This window comes from Pseudogymnoascus destructans, assembly GCF_001641265.1.
Source record: "Pseudogymnoascus destructans isolate 20631-21 unplaced genomic scaffold scaffold_15, whole genome shotgun sequence".
Lineage (NCBI taxonomy): Eukaryota > Fungi > Ascomycota > Leotiomycetes > Thelebolales > Thelebolaceae > Pseudogymnoascus > Pseudogymnoascus destructans.
In genome coordinates, this window is record NW_020167534.1 from 571,691 (window position 1) to 590,922 (window position 19,232).

Consider the following 19,232-nt stretch of genomic DNA (forward strand, 5'->3'; position numbering starts at 1 on the left):
AGTGCACACATATACCTCCTGGGACCCACCACTCACTCACTCACAGGCGCGAAGACGACTCACAGGCGAAGACGACTCACAGGCGAAGACGACTCACAGGCGAAGACGGCTCACAGGCGAAGACGACTCACAGGCGAAGACGGCGAACAACGACCACACAACATCCACACAACAACCACACAACAACGACACAACAAACACAACAACCAAAAAAGAGGTGAAGGAGCAGCAGACCCAGGAGCGGGGGATGCATCCCTTATGTATCCCGCCCGCCATCCATCTCCCAACCCGCCTCACCTGCCTGCACTTATGTGTCTATACGTATACATGGAGCTAGTGGCCGATCCGGCCATCGTTCATTCAGGGCCCTGAGTGAGTGGCCCCGACGGTCACGAATCATGTGTGGCATACATTGACTGTTAATCTACTACTGGTAGGGTTTTAATCGGAAGGAATCACTCAATTCTGTGCACTGTATACTGTGCACTGTGCACTGTGCATTGTGTGCAGATGGAAGTTACTCACTCATACAAATACTCGTAGCTTGCCCCCCCTTGCTGTCGAAGGAAGCCTGTGCTCAGATGAATGTGCATGGTACAGTACAATACAGTATCTCCTGGTGCGATGCGGTGCGGTGCGGCGGTGCGGCGGTGCGGCGGTGCGGCGCGGTAGCATACATAGAAGATATCCCTAGAAGATATCCCTAGAAGATATCCCTAGAAGATATCCCTAGAAGATACCCCTACAACATACCCCTACAACATACCCCTACAACATACGGAGTACCCCTACAACATACCCCTAGTAGAAAATAACTACATAAAACCACCAGGCATTCACCGATCCAAGTCAAGTCCCCCAGCCATTTTTAAAGTTGTGGGACGCCCACCCACATTTTACCCCTGTTCGCAACTATAGCCGTGCGTCCACACCTCCATCACAACAGCCATCACTGGTACTGGTGACAAAAAGATACCGTACTGTAAATACCCTGATCCACGCGCCATTGTTGAAGAGAGGGAAAATGGCCAAGAGGGAGACGACGGATAGTGAGCCAGGGGATGAGAGGGTGACGAGGAGGTCGACTAGGTTGAAGACGACGAACGAGGAGCCGGTTGATGAGAAGCTTGTGAAGGCGTCCAAGGCTGCGGTTAAGACGAAGGCAATGGTTAAGAAGAGCCTGGTTAAAGAAGAGGAGATTGAGGGCGGGAAGGAAGTAAAGGTATGGATTGTTTTTCATCTCATCATTGGCTTTGGCTTTGGTTTTGTCGGTCCGTCTTCACGCCATTGATTGATGGAGTGTGGTTGATTATTTTGATTCTTATTTTGCATTACTCCTCCCCCTTCACTCCCACCACCACAAAGAAGTTCTAACAATCTACAATCTATAAGACACACATATTCATATATCTATATACTAACCATCCTCTAGACCATCATAACCCCACTAGAAAAAACAAATGGAACTACCACCGCACTAGCAAGGGAGAAACAATACTGGCTCCTAAAAGCCGAGCCCGAGTCCCGCCTCGAAAAGGGGCACGACGTCAAATTCTCCATTGATGATTTGGCTGCGAAGACTGAACCTGAGCCGTGGGATGGTATGCCCCTTTTCTCATTTTCCTTCCTCTCCCCGTTGTTTACGTCTCTAACGCGAGTATAGGAATCCGCTCATACGCTGGTACGCACCTTCCCCCCCCTTTTTTCGAGGAGGAGAAGAGAATGAGAGTGACTGATGGACTCATGGCTAACCGTGACAAACAGCGCGAAACAACCTCCGCGCAATGAAAAGGGGAGATCTAGCATTCTTCTACCACTCCAGCTGCAAAACCCCCGCTATTGTTGGGGTTATGGAGGTTGTGCAGGAGCATTCTCCTGATTGTACGTTTCCCCGTCTTCTTTCCTCTCTTGCCCTTTTTCCAAGATCTCTCCCCAATTACTAACTACCGCCCCCCAGTGACAGCACAAGACCCCAAAGCCGCATACTACGACCCCAAAGACACCGACCCCTCCAACCCCCGCTGGAGCCTCGTCCACGTCTCCTTCCGCGAGAAATTCACCAACCCCCTCACCCTGCACGGGCTAAAAGCCATGCAATCGACCAGCGCAGAGATCAGTAACATGCAACTCCTCAAGCAGAGCCGGTTGAGCGTCACCGGTGTCACAAAGGGGGAGTGGGAGTTTTTGATGTCAGTTATCAAGAAACCGGAGGAGATGGAGGGAGAGGCGAAGGGGGAGATGCAATTTGGGTGTATGTTGTATAGATGATTTTTTTTTTGTCGGTTTTGGGAAGAGAGGGTGTGGATGGGTGCTAGGTATGCGTGGAGCGTGGTTTGTTACCTCTCATCGTGGTGAGCAAGGAAGGATAGCTGTTACCCCTTGTCGTTCGTGCGCGTTCCTGAGATGTATTATTTGAAAACGAGAGATCTAGAGAGATACGTGGGAGGAAGGAGCACTGTTACAGTAAATCAGGAGTCAAAACACTGATGTGTTTGTCACTTCCATCAATCACCACATCCAAAGAACCCGTTGCCAATCACCAAACAACGCATATACAGTGTTTCCATTGAGTTCCATTTTCCTATACTTCTCAAATCCTCAAAGTCACTGTCTATCCCTATCCGAACTCCATTCTCCCCATGTCGATACCCAGTTCCCCATCATCCATCCATAATATACAAGTGCCAACCGCAAGGTCGACTTAGAAGGTCGCTAGAAGACATCATCACGTGCCTCCCAACCCCCTTACTCACAATCCATAAACAACTCCCCCTCCACCTCCCCATCATCAGCACCCCACCCCTCAAGCATCCTCAACACCCCCTCCGCCACCCCCGCCCTCCCCCTCCACCCCTCCCTCAACCCCCTCTCCCTCCCCAACTCCCCCTCAAGATATCTCACCCTCTCCCCCAATCTCTCAATCTCCCCCACCCTCCTCTCCCCCACCCCCTCCCACTCCCTAATCCTCGCTCTCAACCCCGCAACCTCCCCCCACAACGCCTCGGAAACCATCTCCTGCGCCTCCGCCTCATCAGTCATCTCACGAATACGCTGCTCGAGTTCTGCGACCCGGTTCTGGAGCTCGTGGCGCCGAAGACGCCGGTGTGCGGGTTGGCGCCCGCGGTGCAGCGTTGGGGAGTCGGGGGCGTGGGTGCGTTGGTCGGGGGTGGTTATGACGATTGTAGGGATGGGGGGGAGTGGGCGCGCAGGGGAGGGGTGCCCGTGGCTGAGCTGGTTTTGGGTTTCCTCGACGGTCGCGAATGATCGGGATCGGGATCGGGATTGGTTTGCAATTGCGGCGGCTTGACCTTGGTGATGGATCGCTAGGGCTGGAGATGCGGCTTGACCCACGAACTGCCCCGCGTCTGCGGCTTGAGCTGCGGCTTGACCCACGAACTGCCCCGCGTCTGCGGCTTGAGCTGCGGCTTGACCCACGAACTGCCCCGCGTCTGCGGCTTGAGCTGCGGCTTGACCCCGAACCTCCCCCGCGGTTGCGGCTGGGGATGGCCCCGCTTGGATACGCCAATCCGGGGAAGCGGCGAGGATGTTGGCGACGGCGTCACTGTGTGGCGTCTGCGTGGCGGCTGTGCCGTTAGGTTGGCGAGTTGCCCCGAAGGCGTCATCGGATGCTCCATCCATGGCGATTAATTGATTGATTGATTTTTGGTTTCTTTAAGGGATTGATTGTTTGGATTTGAAGATTGGGTTTAAAGATTGGCTTTGAGGATTTGATTGATTGGGTTTAAAGACTGGCTTTGAGGATTCGCCCTTTGTTTTTGGAGTTTGGAATTTTTTTTTGTTTTTGAAGTTTGGGTGAAAGGGGTATTTTTTTATGAATAGCTTCTTTGTGCGAAGCTGAGCGAAGCGGCGTGTTGGGGTGTTAGGGCGCAACCACGCCGAGACCCCAACCCTCGAGGGCGTCAACCAGGTCGCGGCCTGGTTCACCCTTAGGGAGAGGTAGCGGTGGAGTTGCAGCTTCAGGGGATCAGCTGTGTGAAGATAGGTCAAAATGGGTGAATACTTTAATTCTCGCCATTGCGGCTCTAGGAATGGGCAGCGCGGTTCCGAGAATGCCGTCCATCTCCATCTATCCCTTCATCTTATCCGGCACCTCCTCCCACTGCACACCCGCCCACTCCTCTAGATACCCTACCTCACCAGCTCCCACACCGCGGGCCTGGCAATCCCGCTCACACACACCTACAATCACAGTCCCCCACTCCATGCCCTCCAAACTCACCTCCTCGCTCTCCAGCTCCGTGATAGCATGAGGAGTCAATTGCACCTCAAAGCACCTCCCTGCACCACAATTAGCACACCTCGGCATCTTGCCCCCTCCCACCGTCACCTTCGCATTCCCGCTTCCACCACCAAGCAGCTTCCCAACTGCATCACTCTTGGTATACAGCAATGGGCTCCCCCTGAACTCGTACCTGATCACCTGTTCAGGGTTCTGACTCAGACGATCCGCGAATTTCTGGAACGTGGTGTCGATACTGCTTTCATACACGTCTTTATCCTCTTTTCCGCTGGAGCCGCCTGATGGGCCTTCTACTTCCATTTCTAGCATCTGGTGCTTTTGGATCAGCTCGGGCTCGTCTTTGTCGAGTGTCTCGTAGTCGGCGTCGGCGAGGTAGAAGAGCGGGTATGGTGCTGGCAGTTCTGCATCGACCGGCCAGGGCTCTGCGGGGGGTGGTGGAGAGGGAACAGGGGCGTTGAGGGAGAGTGCTGAGGCGAAGGTTTGGGGGAGATCGGTCTCGGGCTTCCGAGGTGGTTTTGCCGCGAGTTCAGATGTGGAAAATGGATTGGCGGCGGCAGCGGGTGCGGCTGTTGAAAAAGGGTTTACTCCAGCGCCTCCCGGGCTAGAAAAGGGGTTCCCCCCAAACGCACCACCAGTCGATTTCGACCCGAACAAACTATCCCCAAACATCGTATCCGAAACCACCTTCCCCTGCCCTTGCGCCACCGGTTTCGGCACCGGCTTCACCTCCTCCTTCTGGACCTCCTTAGCCGCCGCCGCTTCGCTGGCGCGGAGACTCCGCAGGGCGCGGATACTGCCTTTCTTCCTTCTGCAGGTTTTGCGCCGGCAGGTCAAGACGTAGAGACGCCGCTCGTGGCCGGGGAAGTCTTTGGGGAGGTCGCCGTTTAGTTGGAGGAGGAGGATCATCATGTCTGCGCATATTTTGCAGCGAGCGAGGGTGGCGGAGGGGCGGGTGGAGGGGGAGAGCCATGTCTGCGGGGTAAATGTTAGAGGGGTTCGATGTTGGGACTGCAGAATGTGTGGTCTCTGCTGGGCCGGAGTTCTTACCGGCCGTCCTCCAATGTAACTGTTCACATCATCTGATTCCGAGGCCTCTTTCGAAGCATACCCCAAGAGCACGTTGGTCTCGGTATAATCCTGGTCCCCTCCATCAGAGGAGTCGCTGTCGTAGTTTCCCATTCTCTCGAGCCGGGCAACCAGTAACAAGGAAGAAAGCTTCGGGCAGTACCTGCTACTTGCTACAGTCTTTTTCACAGTTATTGGGGGGTTGAAAGAAATGCAGGGAAACTTTTGGCCAATATAATTCCTAATCTGGGGTTCGACGAGGCTGAGAGGAAATTAATTTATTGCTATTATGGCAGACAACGAAGTGGGTGCCCGGCGTTACTTTGTTCCGTCACCCCCCTGTTACTTTCCCATCCACAGCAGCAACGCATCCTAATGTTATATTCTTCAACCCCTCACACGCTACTTTTAGGATTCTTCTTGGCAGAATAGTGGCCAGAGCACAGAAAATATAAAAAACCCTGCGGAATTCAGCTTTACGAAGTTATTGTTGGCATCAGACATTAAAAAGCGAGGCTTTCCCATCAAGCAGAGCCTGGCTGGAAAGCCTTGCCGTTGGTCCATTGTCTTGGCGACGTCCATATGGCTTGCTGAGGCGCTCTTGGCATATGTTGTCACACTGCACGGAGGAAGAAAAGCAAAGCACGTTTATGGAAGCGGCGACGATGTTGTCCCCTCATTACTGTCCCGTTGTTTTGTTCTCATGGTTTGTTCCACCGCCTCCTTGGAGAACCAACTGCCCAGCTCCCGTGCGTTATCCGAGCGCGAAACCCTTGTCGGCTGCATACCCGCGTGTATTGGACTCAGCCTCGTCTGTCCAATTTCATGATGTTGAAATAGCACGAGTGCAGATTTGACGTTCCCGCTGCAGCAGCTTGTGGCAGACCTACTCGTCCCGTGTCCTTGGGTAAAGTTGGCTTCCTAGTCCGGCTCTTTATATGTTCTGGCATCAACGTAGTCAGGGTTTCTGATTAAAAATGGAGATTGGTCCCGTCTTTAGACTTCCCTGGACCGAGTTGAGTTGTAGACGCGTATCTGTCTCCCCTTGATTTCCCTTTTGGTCTCCTTTTTGTGCAAAAATCTCATAAAATTCATAAAGACAAATATTTAGTCTGGTGAACCCGTGCCAATCTCACAGGAACGTGGCTTGGCTCAAACCATAGTGGCTATAGTGGCTATAGTGGCTATAGTGGCGGGGTTTGTAGGACCCCAAAACTTATTGCTATTTATGCACATCATTGCAGTTTTGTAATTTCTCTCCCCTGTGAGATCCGTTGTCAATAGACCACTTTAGTTGTCTCCTCCACTTCATCGTGCATCCACCATCAAAGAGGGCTGGTAACAACCAACAAGGCTGCGCCTGCGCCGGCTTTCTAGTGCATAGTAGTATCGGTGTCACTTGTGTTTAAAAACTTTACAAACAATCCTCGGGCCGCAAACCTTCAAAAGGTTCTTTTATTTCTTTAAAGACCTCCCCGTTGGAAATTTCTGGCTTCGCTTTTGACAGCTTTGATCCGATAAATGCAGAGCTCTTGTTTGTTGAGGCTTGTGCGCAAGATCCGCCAAGGATAGACCCTCCTACTGCAAGTCAATAGATCAATAGGCGAAGATGACGACTCGAAAGCAGGAAGACCGACCACAGCTCGGCGCCACATTCTACCCAGGAGGACTCGACGGTTTTGACATGCCTGAGTTGATATCGCCAGCTCCCCAGAGGTACGTCGCAACGTGTGAGGTTCATGGATTTGTTGCGTGTACGCGCTGTACAGCCACTGCCCTGCCGTCCGTAGGATCCCGCTTACTATGTTTACTTTGGCTGACTCAACGCTTCGTTCTTCCAGAGTAATGCCCGAGGTGCCTTCCAATATGCAAGAGGGACTCGCGCATCTCGAAGTCGAGGCAAATCCGTCAACGGTGTCGCCGATCCATGAGCAGTATGGTGCCAGTCGCAATATAACATATCAACAATGCAACGCCCCGCAACGGTACGCAGCGAGTTATGAGCAGGCGGGCGCCCCTGGCTACCAGAACAACCCCTCAAAACCGCAACCAACAATACGCAGGGACGGCGATATGCCGTTACCCTCGCCGTTCCCGGGGTTGCAGAACCCAGGGCCAAACGTGCCGCTGACGGACGATCAAATGGAAGAGGAGTTGGAACAATGCAGAGAGAAGGTGGTGGGCTCAAATGACCCAGAAAGGCAGTTGAGATGGGCACAGGATGCGCTGCTCTGGTCCGATATTGCAATCCAGAGCCGGCGCCGAGCTGCTGTCGGTTCGACAAGTAGGCCTACTACACCAAATGTCGAGCGCCGGATCCGCGATGATGCCCTCAACATTACCAAGTTCCTCGCCGAGCAAGGCCACCCAAAAGCTGAGTTCTTGAGGGCGGGCTGGTATGAATTTGGCAAATTCGGCTTCCCCGAAGATGCAAAGGAGTCGTTCGGAGGATACAAAAGAGCAGCAGAGAAGGGCTACGCGCGAGCTGAATATCGGATTGGCACTCGGTACGAGAGCAGCAAAGATATGCTGCGAGCCGTCAAGCACTACCAAAATGGAGTGGCTCAGCACGATTCGGCTTCAAACTACCGTATGGGCATGATGGCATTATTTGGCCAACATGGACAGCCGCAGAACTACGAGGTTGGAGTTAGGCAGGTGAAATATGCTGCGGACACAGCTGATGAGAACTCACCGCAAGGTTCATATGTTTACGGAATGCTTCTCGCGAGGGAACTGCCGAATATCTCACTCCCTGACTTTGCCTTGGTATATGATTTGGAGCAAGCAAGACACTATGTTGAGCGAGCTGCGCTACTCGGGTTTTCGAAGGCACAGCTCAAGATGGGTTCGGCTTATGAGCTTTGTCTCTTGGGCTGCGAATTCAACCCAACGCTTTCGCTGCATTATAACCGCCTGGCAGCAAGCCAAGGGGAGCCAGAGGCCGAGATGGCTATCAGCAAGTGGTTCCTATGTGGTTACGCAGGTGTTTTTGACAAGAACGAAGAGGTCGCCTTCACGTACGCGAAGCGCGCAGCACAGCAGGAGCTTCCAACTGCCGAGTTCGCTCTTGGTTATTTTTACGAGGTTGGACTGCATGTACCGATGGATCTTGGTCGATCTCAAGAGTGGTATCAGAAAGCCGCAGATCACGGCAACACAGATGCCGCAGCTAGAATCGACGCACTTCGCCTGCACAGGACTCTATCCAGGAAAGACCACGAGCAGATGGCCATCACACGCATCCGGTCGCAATATGGCTCTCGCAAGGGCATGCGGCCCGATCACCTGGCGCAGAAAGTGACCGCACAACAAGCCCCGACGCTTCCAGTGATGAGCGAGGAGAGAGACGACTCGTCGCGCCCAGTCAGCGTTTACCCGCCCAGAAGCAGCTCCGTCCAGCCCGAGCAGCCACAATTCCGCGTGATAACCCCCGTACCAGACCCCAATGCCCCGCTCTCACAGCAACAACAACCACCATTCCGTGTAGTAACTCCTGTGTCTGGCGGTGTGAGGCACACGGGCTCTATGCCCAGCTCGCCCTTACACAGTCATTACAAGTCAGGCTCGGGAGGTATCATTGGCGGGACACATAATACAGCGCCTTACCCCGAGAACGACGTGGCGCACCCGATACAAGCAAACCCCAACCTGAGACCACTGTCAGGACCGCCAGCAGACCGCCCCAATTCTGCTTTTGGCATCAAACCTCTGCACCCTAACCATTCATTTGGACCTGGCCAGGATCCAGCTCATCGTCCTATGAGCGTTGTGGGAGATTTGCAATCGCAGCAGCGACCACACCCAGGACAGGGAGGCAGAGGGCAGCCGGTTGTCCCCCACCAACCGAAACGAGAAGGACCTACCTCTAATGACTGGGAATCTCAATATAGACTCCCTTACAGCCAACCACAAGGGGGTGATGGGAGGGGTAAACTCCAGAACCAAGGGGCTCCGGTAAACAAGCCTCACCCGCAATCACCACCGCAGCATGGGCAGCCTCCTCAGCACCTACAGCCCCGGAACGATTATTCGCAGAATAGGCCAAACACAGCTTCAAACGAGCGAACTTACTCTGCCCAGGCGCCGCTGAAGCCGCATGCTCCTGGAGACCAGAGCGCAGAGAGGCCTATCTCCTGGGCTGACAACGGGCCAGGTGCATACCCATCGAAATATTCCTCGATTCCGCCTGGTGCTGGGGGACCGGCTGTGACGATATCACCTGCTCCGATGCCGCCGCAGGTTTTGAAGCCACAGGCGCCGCCGCCGAAGAAGGGCCCGCAGACTTTTGAGGAGATGGGGGTTCCTGCTGCTTCTAAGGATAGCGAATGCGTAAGTTCTAACTCTGTCTTCTCTCGTTATGGAGAGATTGTATTTTCTAACATCTATATAGTTGGTTATGTAAAACACCAACCATAAAAAAAAGGACAAATGATGATTTACGAAACAACAGTCCATTTGAAGATGTTGTTTTATCTGGGAACAATAGAGGGGTATATGCAAGCATGGAGACAAACTTTGTTCAGAGGTTTATTCTGTATAAAGTATAATGTTCTTTCTTAGCATTTTTTACCTTTTTGTTTATTTGGGCATTGATACCTACCTCCTTTTTACGATGGTTTTGGCATTGAGAGGGTCGTTTTACATAGTTTTTTTATCGTGGTATTGGGGGGGGGTAAATATAGGACTGCTGTGTAGGTTTCGTCTCGCCTCTGAAGTTATATGCTCTTTGTCTACCAGATTTTGTTCATCACAAATTCAGTTCACTCTTCCATCTATCCAAACCTTTTACCTCTATAATTTACGTCGAACACATCCCGATATCTCTACCAACCATCTCCATCCCATCACACCCATCACCCTCAACCCCTCCAATCCCCCAGCAACCCCCACCCCAGCCACCACCATGCCCCCCCGCAAAGCTGCCGCCGCCTCCACAACCACAAAACCCACCACCGACGACGCCAAAGCCTGCACCCTAATCCTCACCTACCTCATCTCCCAGAACCGACCCTACTCTGCCACCGAAATCAGCAGTAACCTACATAATGCCGTCACCAAGGCTCGAACGGATAAGCTGCTCAAGGAGATGTTTGAGCGTGGCGAGATCGCCGGGAAGGCGAGCGGGAAACAGTGGGTGTTTTGGGGGGTGCAGGTATGTTTTTCTTGCGGTGTGTCTGGGATGGGGAGAGGGGTGCGGCGGAGGGGTTTGGATGAGGGGTAGCAGGAAGAACTGGGGAACTGGGGTCAGGAGAGAGCTAACAGAGGGGTAGGATCCAAATGCCACCAGCACACCCGAGGAACTCGCCGCAGCAGACGCCCAAATCGCAGCTCTTCGAGATAAGATCCCAACTCTCAAATCCGAATTAAAATCCGCCTCCACCACCCTCTCCACCCTCCGCTCCGCACCCACCACCTCGGCCCTCCGGGAGTCCGTCCAGACTCTGGAAACCGATAAGGAGGATAAAGAAGGACGACTGCATGTGCTGAGAGCGGGGAGTACCAAACCCGTTAATGTAGAGGAGAGGGAGGCGGTGGAGGGAGAGTGGAGGAGGTGGAAGAGGACGAGGGATGCGAGGAAGAGGGCGTTTGGGGAGTTGGAGGGGATGTTGTTGGATTCGGGGGTTATTGGGAAGGAGGCGCTTTGGGTACGTACTTTCCCCTCCCCCTAAAAAATAGATCTGGAGAACGCGACGGCTTTGGAGTGGCTGATGAAAGACGCGGCGACGGTCGGGATCGAGGCAGCGAGACCTGGGATGATTACGAATACTGATGGTGTGTGATATTAGGATATGCTCGGTATCGACGGCTCCACATGATCACCGCCACGGCTGACTGGTTTGCTCAACTATCGATCGATATCTACGAATAGAACAATTTTTGACACGGGAAGAGAGAAAGAGTGGTATTGCTCCCTGTCCTCTCTTGGACGCGGGGATTCATTGGCCTGTTCTTAGTTTTGCGCCACGCTCACTCATCTGGCATGCGAGGTTATCAATCTTGCAGTATCGCGACGAGGCTGGACGGGGAGGTGGGTGCGTGGCTGCGTGGCTGGGGCTTGCTTGATTGGCTGGGATGGGGAAAGGCGGGGGAGGGGGGATACGGGGGAGCAGGCTGGGGATTTTGGGGTTGGACGCCCCCTCTGGGGTGGAGGTTGGCTGATGGCTTTACTGGGAGAGCTGCAGGTCGGGGTGAAACAAATGTTTTATCACAAGAAGGGGGATTCGCGTTGAGTACTTGGGCTGCATGAACCACTGACGAGTATTGGGCATAATAGACGCGGGTTGCAGGAGCTATGGTTATAATGAGGGTGCTTAATTAGTTGGAGCTATCACAGACAGACACGATGGCTATATCATGACTTTCAACATGAAAGTTGCTTAGAAATGGAGTCAAAAAGAGAGATTCTACAAGCACAAACTACTGGTATCACTTCTCAACTCGAGTAGATTAATGGGGCATGTGACTTGCATGTGAGAGCAACTGTCTCAGCACACTCTGTGGAGATGGCTGTTCTTGTGAACAGGATGAATACGATGGTGCCAAAATGGCCTAACCCTCATCGGCCCAGATAGGACGAAAGGGAGGGGACACGCACGGCAGTTTGCGGCTGGTAGGGTGGCACGAGTTTAAGGCCCTGATTGGGCGTCCAGGGGACAGGTCGGCGGATGACCCGAACGGTTCCATCCCAACCGGCGTCGATTCTGATATTCCCTCCATCTCGTCGCTGCTCGTCATATGTCCTGTCCCTGTCATCCTCAGTCGGGGGCACGGAGTCGCCGACTGATGGGGGACAGGGCTTGGTTTTCTGCGCATTGAGGACGTTGAGGAACCGCGAATTATGTCTGTCCCAGACTTTCGCAACCATCAGAACAGCGCTTGGTGGGCCATGATGCGTGGGTGGCTGCATATGTAGTGCCTCTATGACGACCTATCACGTTTCAAACGCCTCCGTGAGGTCGACGAGGAGCTAACGGGATGGACAGCTAGGTGCTAGAGCTGCCCGCGCCGTGTTGAGACATTGCAGGCGAGTTTGCCAAGGTTCGATATGGGCTGGCTAATGGGTGCTATTACCAAGAGATGGATACTGAAGGGGAAGGGGAATGCAGCTCCAGGGACTCACGGAGTTTGATAGACCGGCGGGAACATAGACCAGCGGGAACAGAGGAAGGTAGGACTTGCACACCCTGGCACGCGCACGACATATGTAAGATAGCATATGTAAGATGAGTGAGAGTCGACGTGTTGTACCCTTGGCTCGCCCACTATATGGGGAGAAAGCTATCCTTGAAGGTTTCCTGTAGAGTAGGGATGTGTCCACCTTTTGCAACGGTAGGGAGGGTAGAGTTAGACAGACCATGGCAATGATGGCAATGATGGCAATGATGGCAATGATGGCTATGATGGCTATGATGGCTATGATGGCTATGATGGCTATGATGGCTATGATGGCTATGATGGCATATGATGGCTATGCCAAACCCAAAATCAGCGTGGCTGGTGAGCATGGAGCATGGTCAAACGGCGGCAAGTCGGGGGTTCCCACCACTACAACTACCAACGTTAACTATACTACCAACTTACTAGTTATACTACTACTATGTATATATTATCGCTTCTTGAATCGCTTATATGCAACCCTCCATCTCCTACAATCTTCCTTTCTTATTGCACCTTCCCTTCCCTTCACTGATATATTATTATATTACCTACCCAGTGCGCCGTGGGTTCCTTGTTCTCTGTCACTGTCATGTGAAGGCGGCATATACCCCTCGATCGTTATACTTGTTGAGTTGATATACACGACTCGAGTGTTACAGTGAAGGAAGCTACTGTAGCTATCTTCATCTGCTCCAGATAGATATATGTGCTGCTCCCTCGCCGTCCCAACCGTCTCAACGGAATCAGACGGTCATACTCATACGGCGATTATCCTTTTATCCTTTTATCCTTTTATCCTTTTATCCTTTTGAACCCTACATGCATCACTGCATCACTGCATCACTGAACCACTGGAACCAGAGCAACAACAACCAGGGGACCAGCTACCAGCCTCCCTCCCGCCGTTCCACCATAAGCTAACGGCCCGGCAACCAAAGCGGTCAGAATTTATTGCCAAATCACAGTCAGCACGACAGGCAGTGAAGTTCCGTATACTAATCCCAGCCGAACCTCACTCCATCATCCCAAGTCACCTTTGGTAACGGAGTGTACGACGCACAACGCACCACAAACCTCCCAAACGACCCCCAAAACACTCTTCGAGTCAACTTTCCAAGACTCGATTTTCTTCCCGCGACATCCCGACAAAACTCCACTCTGTCCTCTTTCCAACAAACGCCCTTCGCGGTCGGAGCTCACGAGACTCCAGTCTCGTCCGTGCGACGACCCCACCAATTCCGACGCAGAATACCCACAGAAAACTCACGATGCTCAGCAACAGCAACGGCGCTGCTGCAGCACTCTATGCCCGGAATGGCAGCGTGAGCGGCGGTGGACCTCCAGCCGAAATCCCTCTGTACCGACATATGAGCTCTGGGAGCCTCAACATCCCGAATGGACTGGGGCAGCCGAATGGGAACGGTCAGTCGCAGGCAGCTGGAGCCATGGCGCCGGGTGGCAGGTTTGAAGGGCCGCGGAGCCCGCCGGGAAAACAGAGTAGGTATTCTTTGGACCCCTGGGGAAAAGTGGCATGGTGTGCTAATGGGGTTCTGTAGACACATCGCATGTGCCTTGCAAGTTCTTCCGCCAAGGCGCGTGCCAGGCGGGGAAGGCGTGTCCATTCAGTCACGACCTCTTGAGCACTACTGATAACGTGTGCAAGTACTTTGCAAAGGTTAGTGACGAGAATATGTTTATGGCGACTCGTTTTCTGACGTTTTCTAGGGCAATTGTAAGTTTGGACCGAAATGTGCCAACATCCATGTACTACCAAACGGGCAACGAGTAAACTACCACAAGGGAGGGCCGATTGGAATTGGCGGATTAAATCTCGGTGGACGTGTGCATCCGGATCAGTATCACAGTCAGAGTTCGGCTTTGACCAATTCTCTATACCGCGCAAATATGGGAGCGCAACCTCCGTTTGGCGCGCCTTACTCGCCCTTTGCGAACCAAGACGAGGGCTTCCCCCGTGGTGGCATGGATATTGGTGTGCCGACGATTGACACGAGTTATGCGTCGTATCCCGGGTCCGCGTACGGCTCGCCTCGAGACGATGACTTGCAGAGTCGGTTCGGACTTGGGTTGTCGCCTGTCCCGGCAAAGGGACTGAGCGTCTTAGACGCTCCGCTACCTGCGTCCTTTGACAGCAATGGGGTCTCGTGGATCGCAAGACATGGACCGGTAGCAGCGTCTGTCCCTTCAAAGTTTGGTCTTGAGTCACCACCACCGTCGCTGGGATTCGCAAAGGACGGAAGGACATCTGAAGCCCTCAAAAACCTATACAGCTCCGCGTTCGGCGACGACACGCGCGATAGCTTCCACGGAGCTGCCTCCCCTCCGGCTCCTCTCGCTGACGAATACTTCGGAAAGCGAATCATGCATTCCCAGCGTTTTGCAAGACAGAAGATCATGTCAGCTAGTCTGCCAAAGGCAGGGCTGGCAATCGACAAGGACTGGGACAACGATTTTACTTTCGAGGAAGATTATCTACCAGACAACCTTAAGGAGCTTCTAACTCCACAGGAGAAAGCGCGGAGAGGATCCAGGAACGCCGAAGAGGAGAGCAGGCCTGTTTACAGCTGCAACGGGACACCAGACGCATCAAGCAAGTTCGGGTCTCCATCAAACGCGAGCCCTTCACGATGGGGCCCGCTATTCCAGCGCCAACAGCGCGAAGAGGAAGAAAAAGTTTCCCGAGCCTCAGTCTTCGGCCACGTCGGCTCCCCACTCCGCAACTCATCTCTATCATCCGCCTCCATACCCGCCGTTAGCCGCTCAGCTGCCGCCTCCGGCGACGCTTCCCCCTACGTGGCATCCCCATCCCGCCAATCCTCTATGTCCATAATCTCCCAACAACTCCAACGCACGCGTCTCGGCCGTACCGAGTCCGCCGGTGCCGAGACCAGCCTCCTCCCAGCAGTTCAGCGCGTGACTAGCAACCCGATAGGTGCACCTACACGCCCTGATCGGGCTGCTAGTGGCGCGAGCATCGGCGCGAGTTTGGCTGCTGGAAGAGTCAACATGCCGATTGATGAGGAGCAAGGCGATTTCGTGTTCAGCATGGAGGAAGAGGAGGATAAGGAGCGCGAAAGCACCAAGAGGGGTAGCGGCGGTGGATGGAATTACCCCGTTGGCGCTAGGAGCCCGCATAGGGCGAATGGTGGTCGCAATGGGACGACGAGCGGTGGTGGGATGGAGGGTATGTTTGGGGTGACTAGGTGATGGGGGGGGTGGCATTATCAAAATGGGAAGGGGATGTTGAAAAGGAGTACAAAGCATGAAACTATAACTAACAATCACTATGTTTGTGGATGCATCAAGCGACGTGTTGGGACGAATCTGGTACTGGGATTTGGCGATCTAGGGTGTTTGTTTTTATCTGGCATGGCTTTTTTTTTATTTAATGTATTATATTTATATAGGGTCGCAAGGGTTGGTTGGGCTGTTAATATATATATCCGAATATGCGGACAGGGACAAATGGTCATGATATATATATCTTCCTCCAAGCCAAGGACAACTTTTGTCGTGACAAATAGTGTTACTGTGAAGGCTCTATGTAAGAATTTAAAATACTTCTAGAACGTTACATATTTAAAAAGCTTGTAAGCTCAATATTGTACGGATTAAATACTATGGCCTGGCATGTGGTGGAGACCTTTCGTTTCGCATACGTCTTAAATATCGGTTTTGAGCAAAGACCTTCGCGTCCCATTTCCACTATAGCTGCAAACCTAAGCGTCAAGGAAAGACCAACGAACCTCCGCATATAGCCAACGAGAATGCGCCACTGTAAACATGTATAGGCAGTTCTTTAACGCGTCTTCCATTGCATGGGATAGGCCTAAACAATCCTGACAGAAAACATCACGTCCTCAAACCAGTCACGTGCGCCGAAGACCAGAAGCATGCCGAAACAAGATTCCCTATTCTACGACGCAGTGGCGGAGGCGGATAACCCCGCCATGCTGGCGGTGGACTTCCATCACCCATATACACCATATTCCATTCAAGAAGACTTTATGCAGACGGTCTATTCCGTCCTCGAGCGCGGCGACTCCAGCGTCGGGATCCTCGAATCGCCAACAGGGACGGGAAAATCCCTATCGCTCATCTGTGCCTCATTGACATGGCTGAGGGAATACAAGCGCCAATGCTTTGAAGAGTGGATGAAGATGGATAGCAACGAGGAAGACGAGCCTGAGTGGGTTATTGAGGCCGCCAAGGCGCGGAAGAGGAAAGAGCTGCTAAGACATCGGGAGGATATGGAGAAGAGGCTCGAGAATGCGCGGAAGAAAGAGGCGGCGATGAAAAAAAGGATGTTGGGGGAAAGTAAAGGCGGGAAGAGGAGGAGAGTTGAAGAAGGTGGTCTGGGGATGGAGAAACTGGATGATGAGGAGCAGTTCGCGCTTGATGACTATGAGAGCGATAGGAAAGCAGACGGTGCTTCGAAGTCGGGAAGTGCGGCGGGTGGGCTTTCGGCGGAGACGCTGGCGTTGATGGATAAACTTGGGGTGGGTTATGGGAAGGCGAGGGAAGAGGAGGAGGAGGAAGTCGATGAGGAGATTAAGATCTTTTACTGCTCGCGCACGCATTCTCAACTGACGCAGTTCATAAACGAGTTACGCCGTGTTAAGATTCCGCCTGCTCTGCAACCGGAACCTGCGCCCGTTAAGCCATTACTGGGAGAGGAATTCAAACACCTGACGTTGGGATCCAGGAAGAACCTCTGTATCAACCCATCAGTCAACAAGCTGCGATCGGCGACGGCGATTAACGAGCGGTGTATGGAACTACAGCAATCCGGCACAGCAACAGATAAGAAATGCTGCTTTCTCCCCAACCAACAGAACCAACCTCTTGTCAACGACTTCCGCGACCACGCACTCGCAACGATACGTGATATCGAGGAACTAGGGGACCTAGGCAAGGAGATGAAGATATGCCCCTACTACGCTTCACGATCCGCCATCAAACCCGCGGAGATAGTGACACTACCATATCCATTACTGCTCCAAAAGAGCGCGCGAGAAGCGCTGGGGGTGAGCGTCAAGGGTCACGTTGTGATCGTGGACGAGGCGCACAATCTCATGGATGCTATTGCCGGGATATACGGGATCACAGTTTCGCTAAGCCAGTTGAAGCGGTCAAGAGCGCAGATTGGGCAGTATCTGCAGAGATTCAGGAATAAACTCAAGGGAAAGAATAGGGTGTATGTGGCGCAGGTTGTGAGGTTGATTGATTCGTTAGCGCAGTTTCTTGATGGGAAGGTTGGTCAGAAGGGGGAGATGGTTGTGGAACCGAGTGAGCTGTTGGTGGGGAAGGGGGTGGATCAGATTAATCTCTATAAGCTGATGAGATACTTGCAGGATTCTAAGCTTGCTAGGAAGGTTGAGGGATATATCATTTTCGCGGAAGGTGCTGCTGCGGATAACGGCAATCCAGCTGCGAAGGCAAGGAAGCCAGATGCAACATCTGAAGCAGCAACACCAACGCTGCAACATATACAATCCCTACTGGTAGCGCTCACGAACCCATCCAAGGAGGGAAGACTCTTCTATGCCAAAGACCCAGAAACTTCCGACATCGTCCTCAAATACATGCTCCTCGACCCTACCCACCACTTCCAAGAGATCGTCTCCGAAGCCCGAGCTGTGATCCTCGCAGGCGGAACCATGTCTCCCATGGCAGACTACACGTCTCACCTACTATCCTATTTACCAGCAGAGCGAATCACGACTCTCAGCTGTGGGCATGTCATCCCCAAGGAAAACCTGCTTGCTTGGACTTTATCAAAAGGGCCTACTGGGAAACCATTCGAGTTTACATTCAGCAAACGCGCGGGCCGCGAGGGGGAGGAGATGATAGATGAACTCGGCCGCGCTGTGCTGAATATCTGCACCATCGTCCCCGACGGCATTGTTGTTTTCTTCCCCAGCTACTCCTACCTAGACACTGTGATCAAGCGATGGGAGGTTATTCTTGAACCCGGCAGGCCTAGCATCTGGGAGAGGCTAGGCAAGAGGAAGGCGCTATTTAGGGAAGCTAAAGATGCTAAAGTCGGAGCGGAATACGTGCTCACTGAATATGCTAAGGCTATTGATGGGAATCAAGGCGGATTACTCCTCAGTGTTGTGGGAGGGAAAATGAGCGAGGGTATTAATTTCAGCGATCGTCTCGGGCGCTGCGTTGTCATCGTTGGACTACCATACCCCAACATAATGAGCGGGGAATGGAAAGCGAAGATGTCCTATATCGAGACTGCGACAATCGAACGTCTAGAAGCCGCTGGTGAAGGCACCACATCCAGTCGACAAGCTGCTGGGAAGGCAGAGGCGAGGGAGTTTTACGAGAACGCATGTATGAGGGCTGTTAATCAGAGTGTGGGCCGCGCAATTAGGCATAAGAATGATTTTGCGTCTATTATCATAGTGGATGGGCGGTTTGGAAAGGAGGGGATTAGGAGGAAGTTGCCAGGATGGATTCGAGATGGGTTGGTGGAGGGGTGTGAGGGGAGGGGGTTTGGGGAGTTGATGGGGGGGCTTGGAACGTTTTTTAGGGGTAAGAAGGTGCCCTAGGGAAATGTATCTATGATTTTCCCTAGGGCACCTTCTTACCCCTAAAAGCGACCAGGCGGATCGACGATTATACGATTATCTACATCTGTAGACTGCTGTCAAAGGGGTTGTCAATCACGTGACCATAAAATTGTCGTCAAGCCTGGATTGTGTGATCTTGTACG

The 19,232-nt window shown here is 52.9% G+C and overlaps 8 protein-coding genes across 8 annotated transcripts; 5 read left to right on the forward strand and 3 right to left on the reverse strand.

Annotated features, from left to right (window-relative positions):
* Positions 1–862: 862 nt before the first annotated feature.
* VC83_04695 (uncharacterized protein) lies at positions 863–2,540 on the forward strand. Its single transcript, XM_024468324.1, has 5 exons — positions 863–1,222; positions 1,433–1,601; positions 1,664–1,681; positions 1,765–1,881; positions 1,958–2,540. Exons 1-5 carry the CDS (start codon positions 1,025–1,027, stop codon positions 2,266–2,268), a joined length of 813 nt encoding a protein of 270 aa, XP_024322646.1. The 5' UTR covers positions 863–1,024; the 3' UTR covers positions 2,269–2,540.
* Positions 2,541–2,745: 205 nt separating this feature from the next.
* On the reverse strand, positions 2,746–3,639 carry VC83_04696 (uncharacterized protein; the record flags this gene model as incomplete). The annotated part of the gene is made up of 1 exon (XM_024468325.1): positions 2,746–3,639. The coding sequence occupies one exon, from the start codon at positions 3,637–3,639 to the stop codon at positions 2,746–2,748; it is 894 nt and encodes a 297-aa protein (XP_024322647.1).
* On the reverse strand, positions 3,496–5,690 carry VC83_04697 (uncharacterized protein). The gene is made up of 2 exons (XM_024468326.1): positions 5,309–5,690; positions 3,496–5,233 (listed from the first exon to the last, which is right to left on the reverse strand). The coding sequence occupies exons 1-2, from the start codon at positions 5,438–5,440 to the stop codon at positions 4,088–4,090; spliced, it is 1,278 nt and encodes a 425-aa protein (XP_024322648.1). The 5' UTR covers positions 5,441–5,690; the 3' UTR covers positions 3,496–4,087.
* Positions 5,691–7,129: 1,439 nt separating this feature from the next.
* Positions 7,130–9,731, forward strand: VC83_04698 (uncharacterized protein; the record flags this gene model as incomplete). The annotated part of the gene is made up of 2 exons (XM_024468327.1): positions 7,130–9,658; positions 9,720–9,731. The coding sequence occupies 2 exons, from the start codon at positions 7,130–7,132 to the stop codon at positions 9,729–9,731; spliced, it is 2,541 nt and encodes an 846-aa protein (XP_024322643.1).
* A 144-nt stretch (positions 9,732–9,875) lies between these two features.
* On the forward strand, positions 9,876–10,550 carry VC83_04699 (uncharacterized protein; the record flags this gene model as incomplete). Its single annotated transcript, XM_024468328.1, has 1 exon — positions 9,876–10,550. The coding sequence occupies one exon, from the start codon at positions 9,876–9,878 to the stop codon at positions 10,548–10,550; it is 675 nt and encodes a 224-aa protein (XP_024322644.1).
* Positions 10,551–11,443: 893 nt separating this feature from the next.
* On the reverse strand, positions 11,444–12,725 carry VC83_04700 (uncharacterized protein). Its single transcript, XM_024468329.1, has one exon. The coding sequence runs from the start codon at positions 12,234–12,236 to the stop codon at positions 11,886–11,888; it is 351 nt and encodes a 116-aa protein (XP_024322828.1). The 5' UTR covers positions 12,237–12,725; the 3' UTR covers positions 11,444–11,885.
* A 548-nt stretch (positions 12,726–13,273) lies between these two features.
* Positions 13,274–16,044, forward strand: VC83_04701 (uncharacterized protein). The gene is made up of 3 exons (XM_024468330.1): positions 13,274–13,984; positions 14,044–14,162; positions 14,213–16,044. The coding sequence occupies exons 1-3, from the start codon at positions 13,756–13,758 to the stop codon at positions 15,710–15,712; spliced, it is 1,848 nt and encodes a 615-aa protein (XP_024322829.1). The 5' UTR covers positions 13,274–13,755; the 3' UTR covers positions 15,713–16,044.
* Positions 16,045–16,229: 185 nt separating this feature from the next.
* On the forward strand, positions 16,230–19,068 carry CHL1 (syntenic; the record flags this gene model as incomplete). The annotated part of the gene is made up of 1 exon (XM_024468331.1): positions 16,230–19,068. Exon 1 carries the CDS (start codon positions 16,399–16,401, stop codon positions 19,066–19,068), a length of 2,670 nt encoding a protein of 889 aa, XP_024322826.1. The 5' UTR covers positions 16,230–16,398.
* Between the last annotated feature and the right edge of the window lie 164 nt (positions 19,069–19,232).

Excerpts from the sequence above, each read along its gene's own strand:
- VC83_04695 (XM_024468324.1), top strand. The coding sequence starts at position 1,025 with ATGGCCAAGAGGGAGACGACGGATAGTGAGCCAGGGGATGAGAGGGTG. Across the intron at positions 1,223-1,432 it reads AGGGCGGGAAGGAAGTAAAG|ACCATCATAACCCCACTAGA; the intron begins GTATGGATTGTT and ends ACCATCCTCTAG. Across the intron at positions 1,882-1,957 it reads GCAGGAGCATTCTCCTGATT|TGACAGCACAAGACCCCAAA; the intron begins GTACGTTTCCCC and ends ACCGCCCCCCAG.
- VC83_04697 (XM_024468326.1), bottom strand. The coding sequence starts at position 5,440 with ATGGGAAACTACGACAGCGACTCCTCTGATGGAGGGGACCAGGATTAT. Across the intron at positions 5,234-5,308 it reads GTTACATTGGAGGACGGCCG|ACATGGCTCTCCCCCTCCAC; the intron begins GTAAGAACTCCG and ends TTTACCCCGCAG.
- VC83_04700 (XM_024468329.1), bottom strand. The coding sequence starts at position 12,236 with ATGCAGCCACCCACGCATCATGGCCCACCAAGCGCTGTTCTGATGGTT.
- VC83_04701 (XM_024468330.1), top strand. The coding sequence starts at position 13,756 with ATGCTCAGCAACAGCAACGGCGCTGCTGCAGCACTCTATGCCCGGAAT. Across the intron at positions 13,985-14,043 it reads GAGCCCGCCGGGAAAACAGA|ACACATCGCATGTGCCTTGC; the intron begins GTAGGTATTCTT and ends GGGGTTCTGTAG. Across the intron at positions 14,163-14,212 it reads TGTGCAAGTACTTTGCAAAG|GGCAATTGTAAGTTTGGACC; the intron begins GTTAGTGACGAG and ends GACGTTTTCTAG.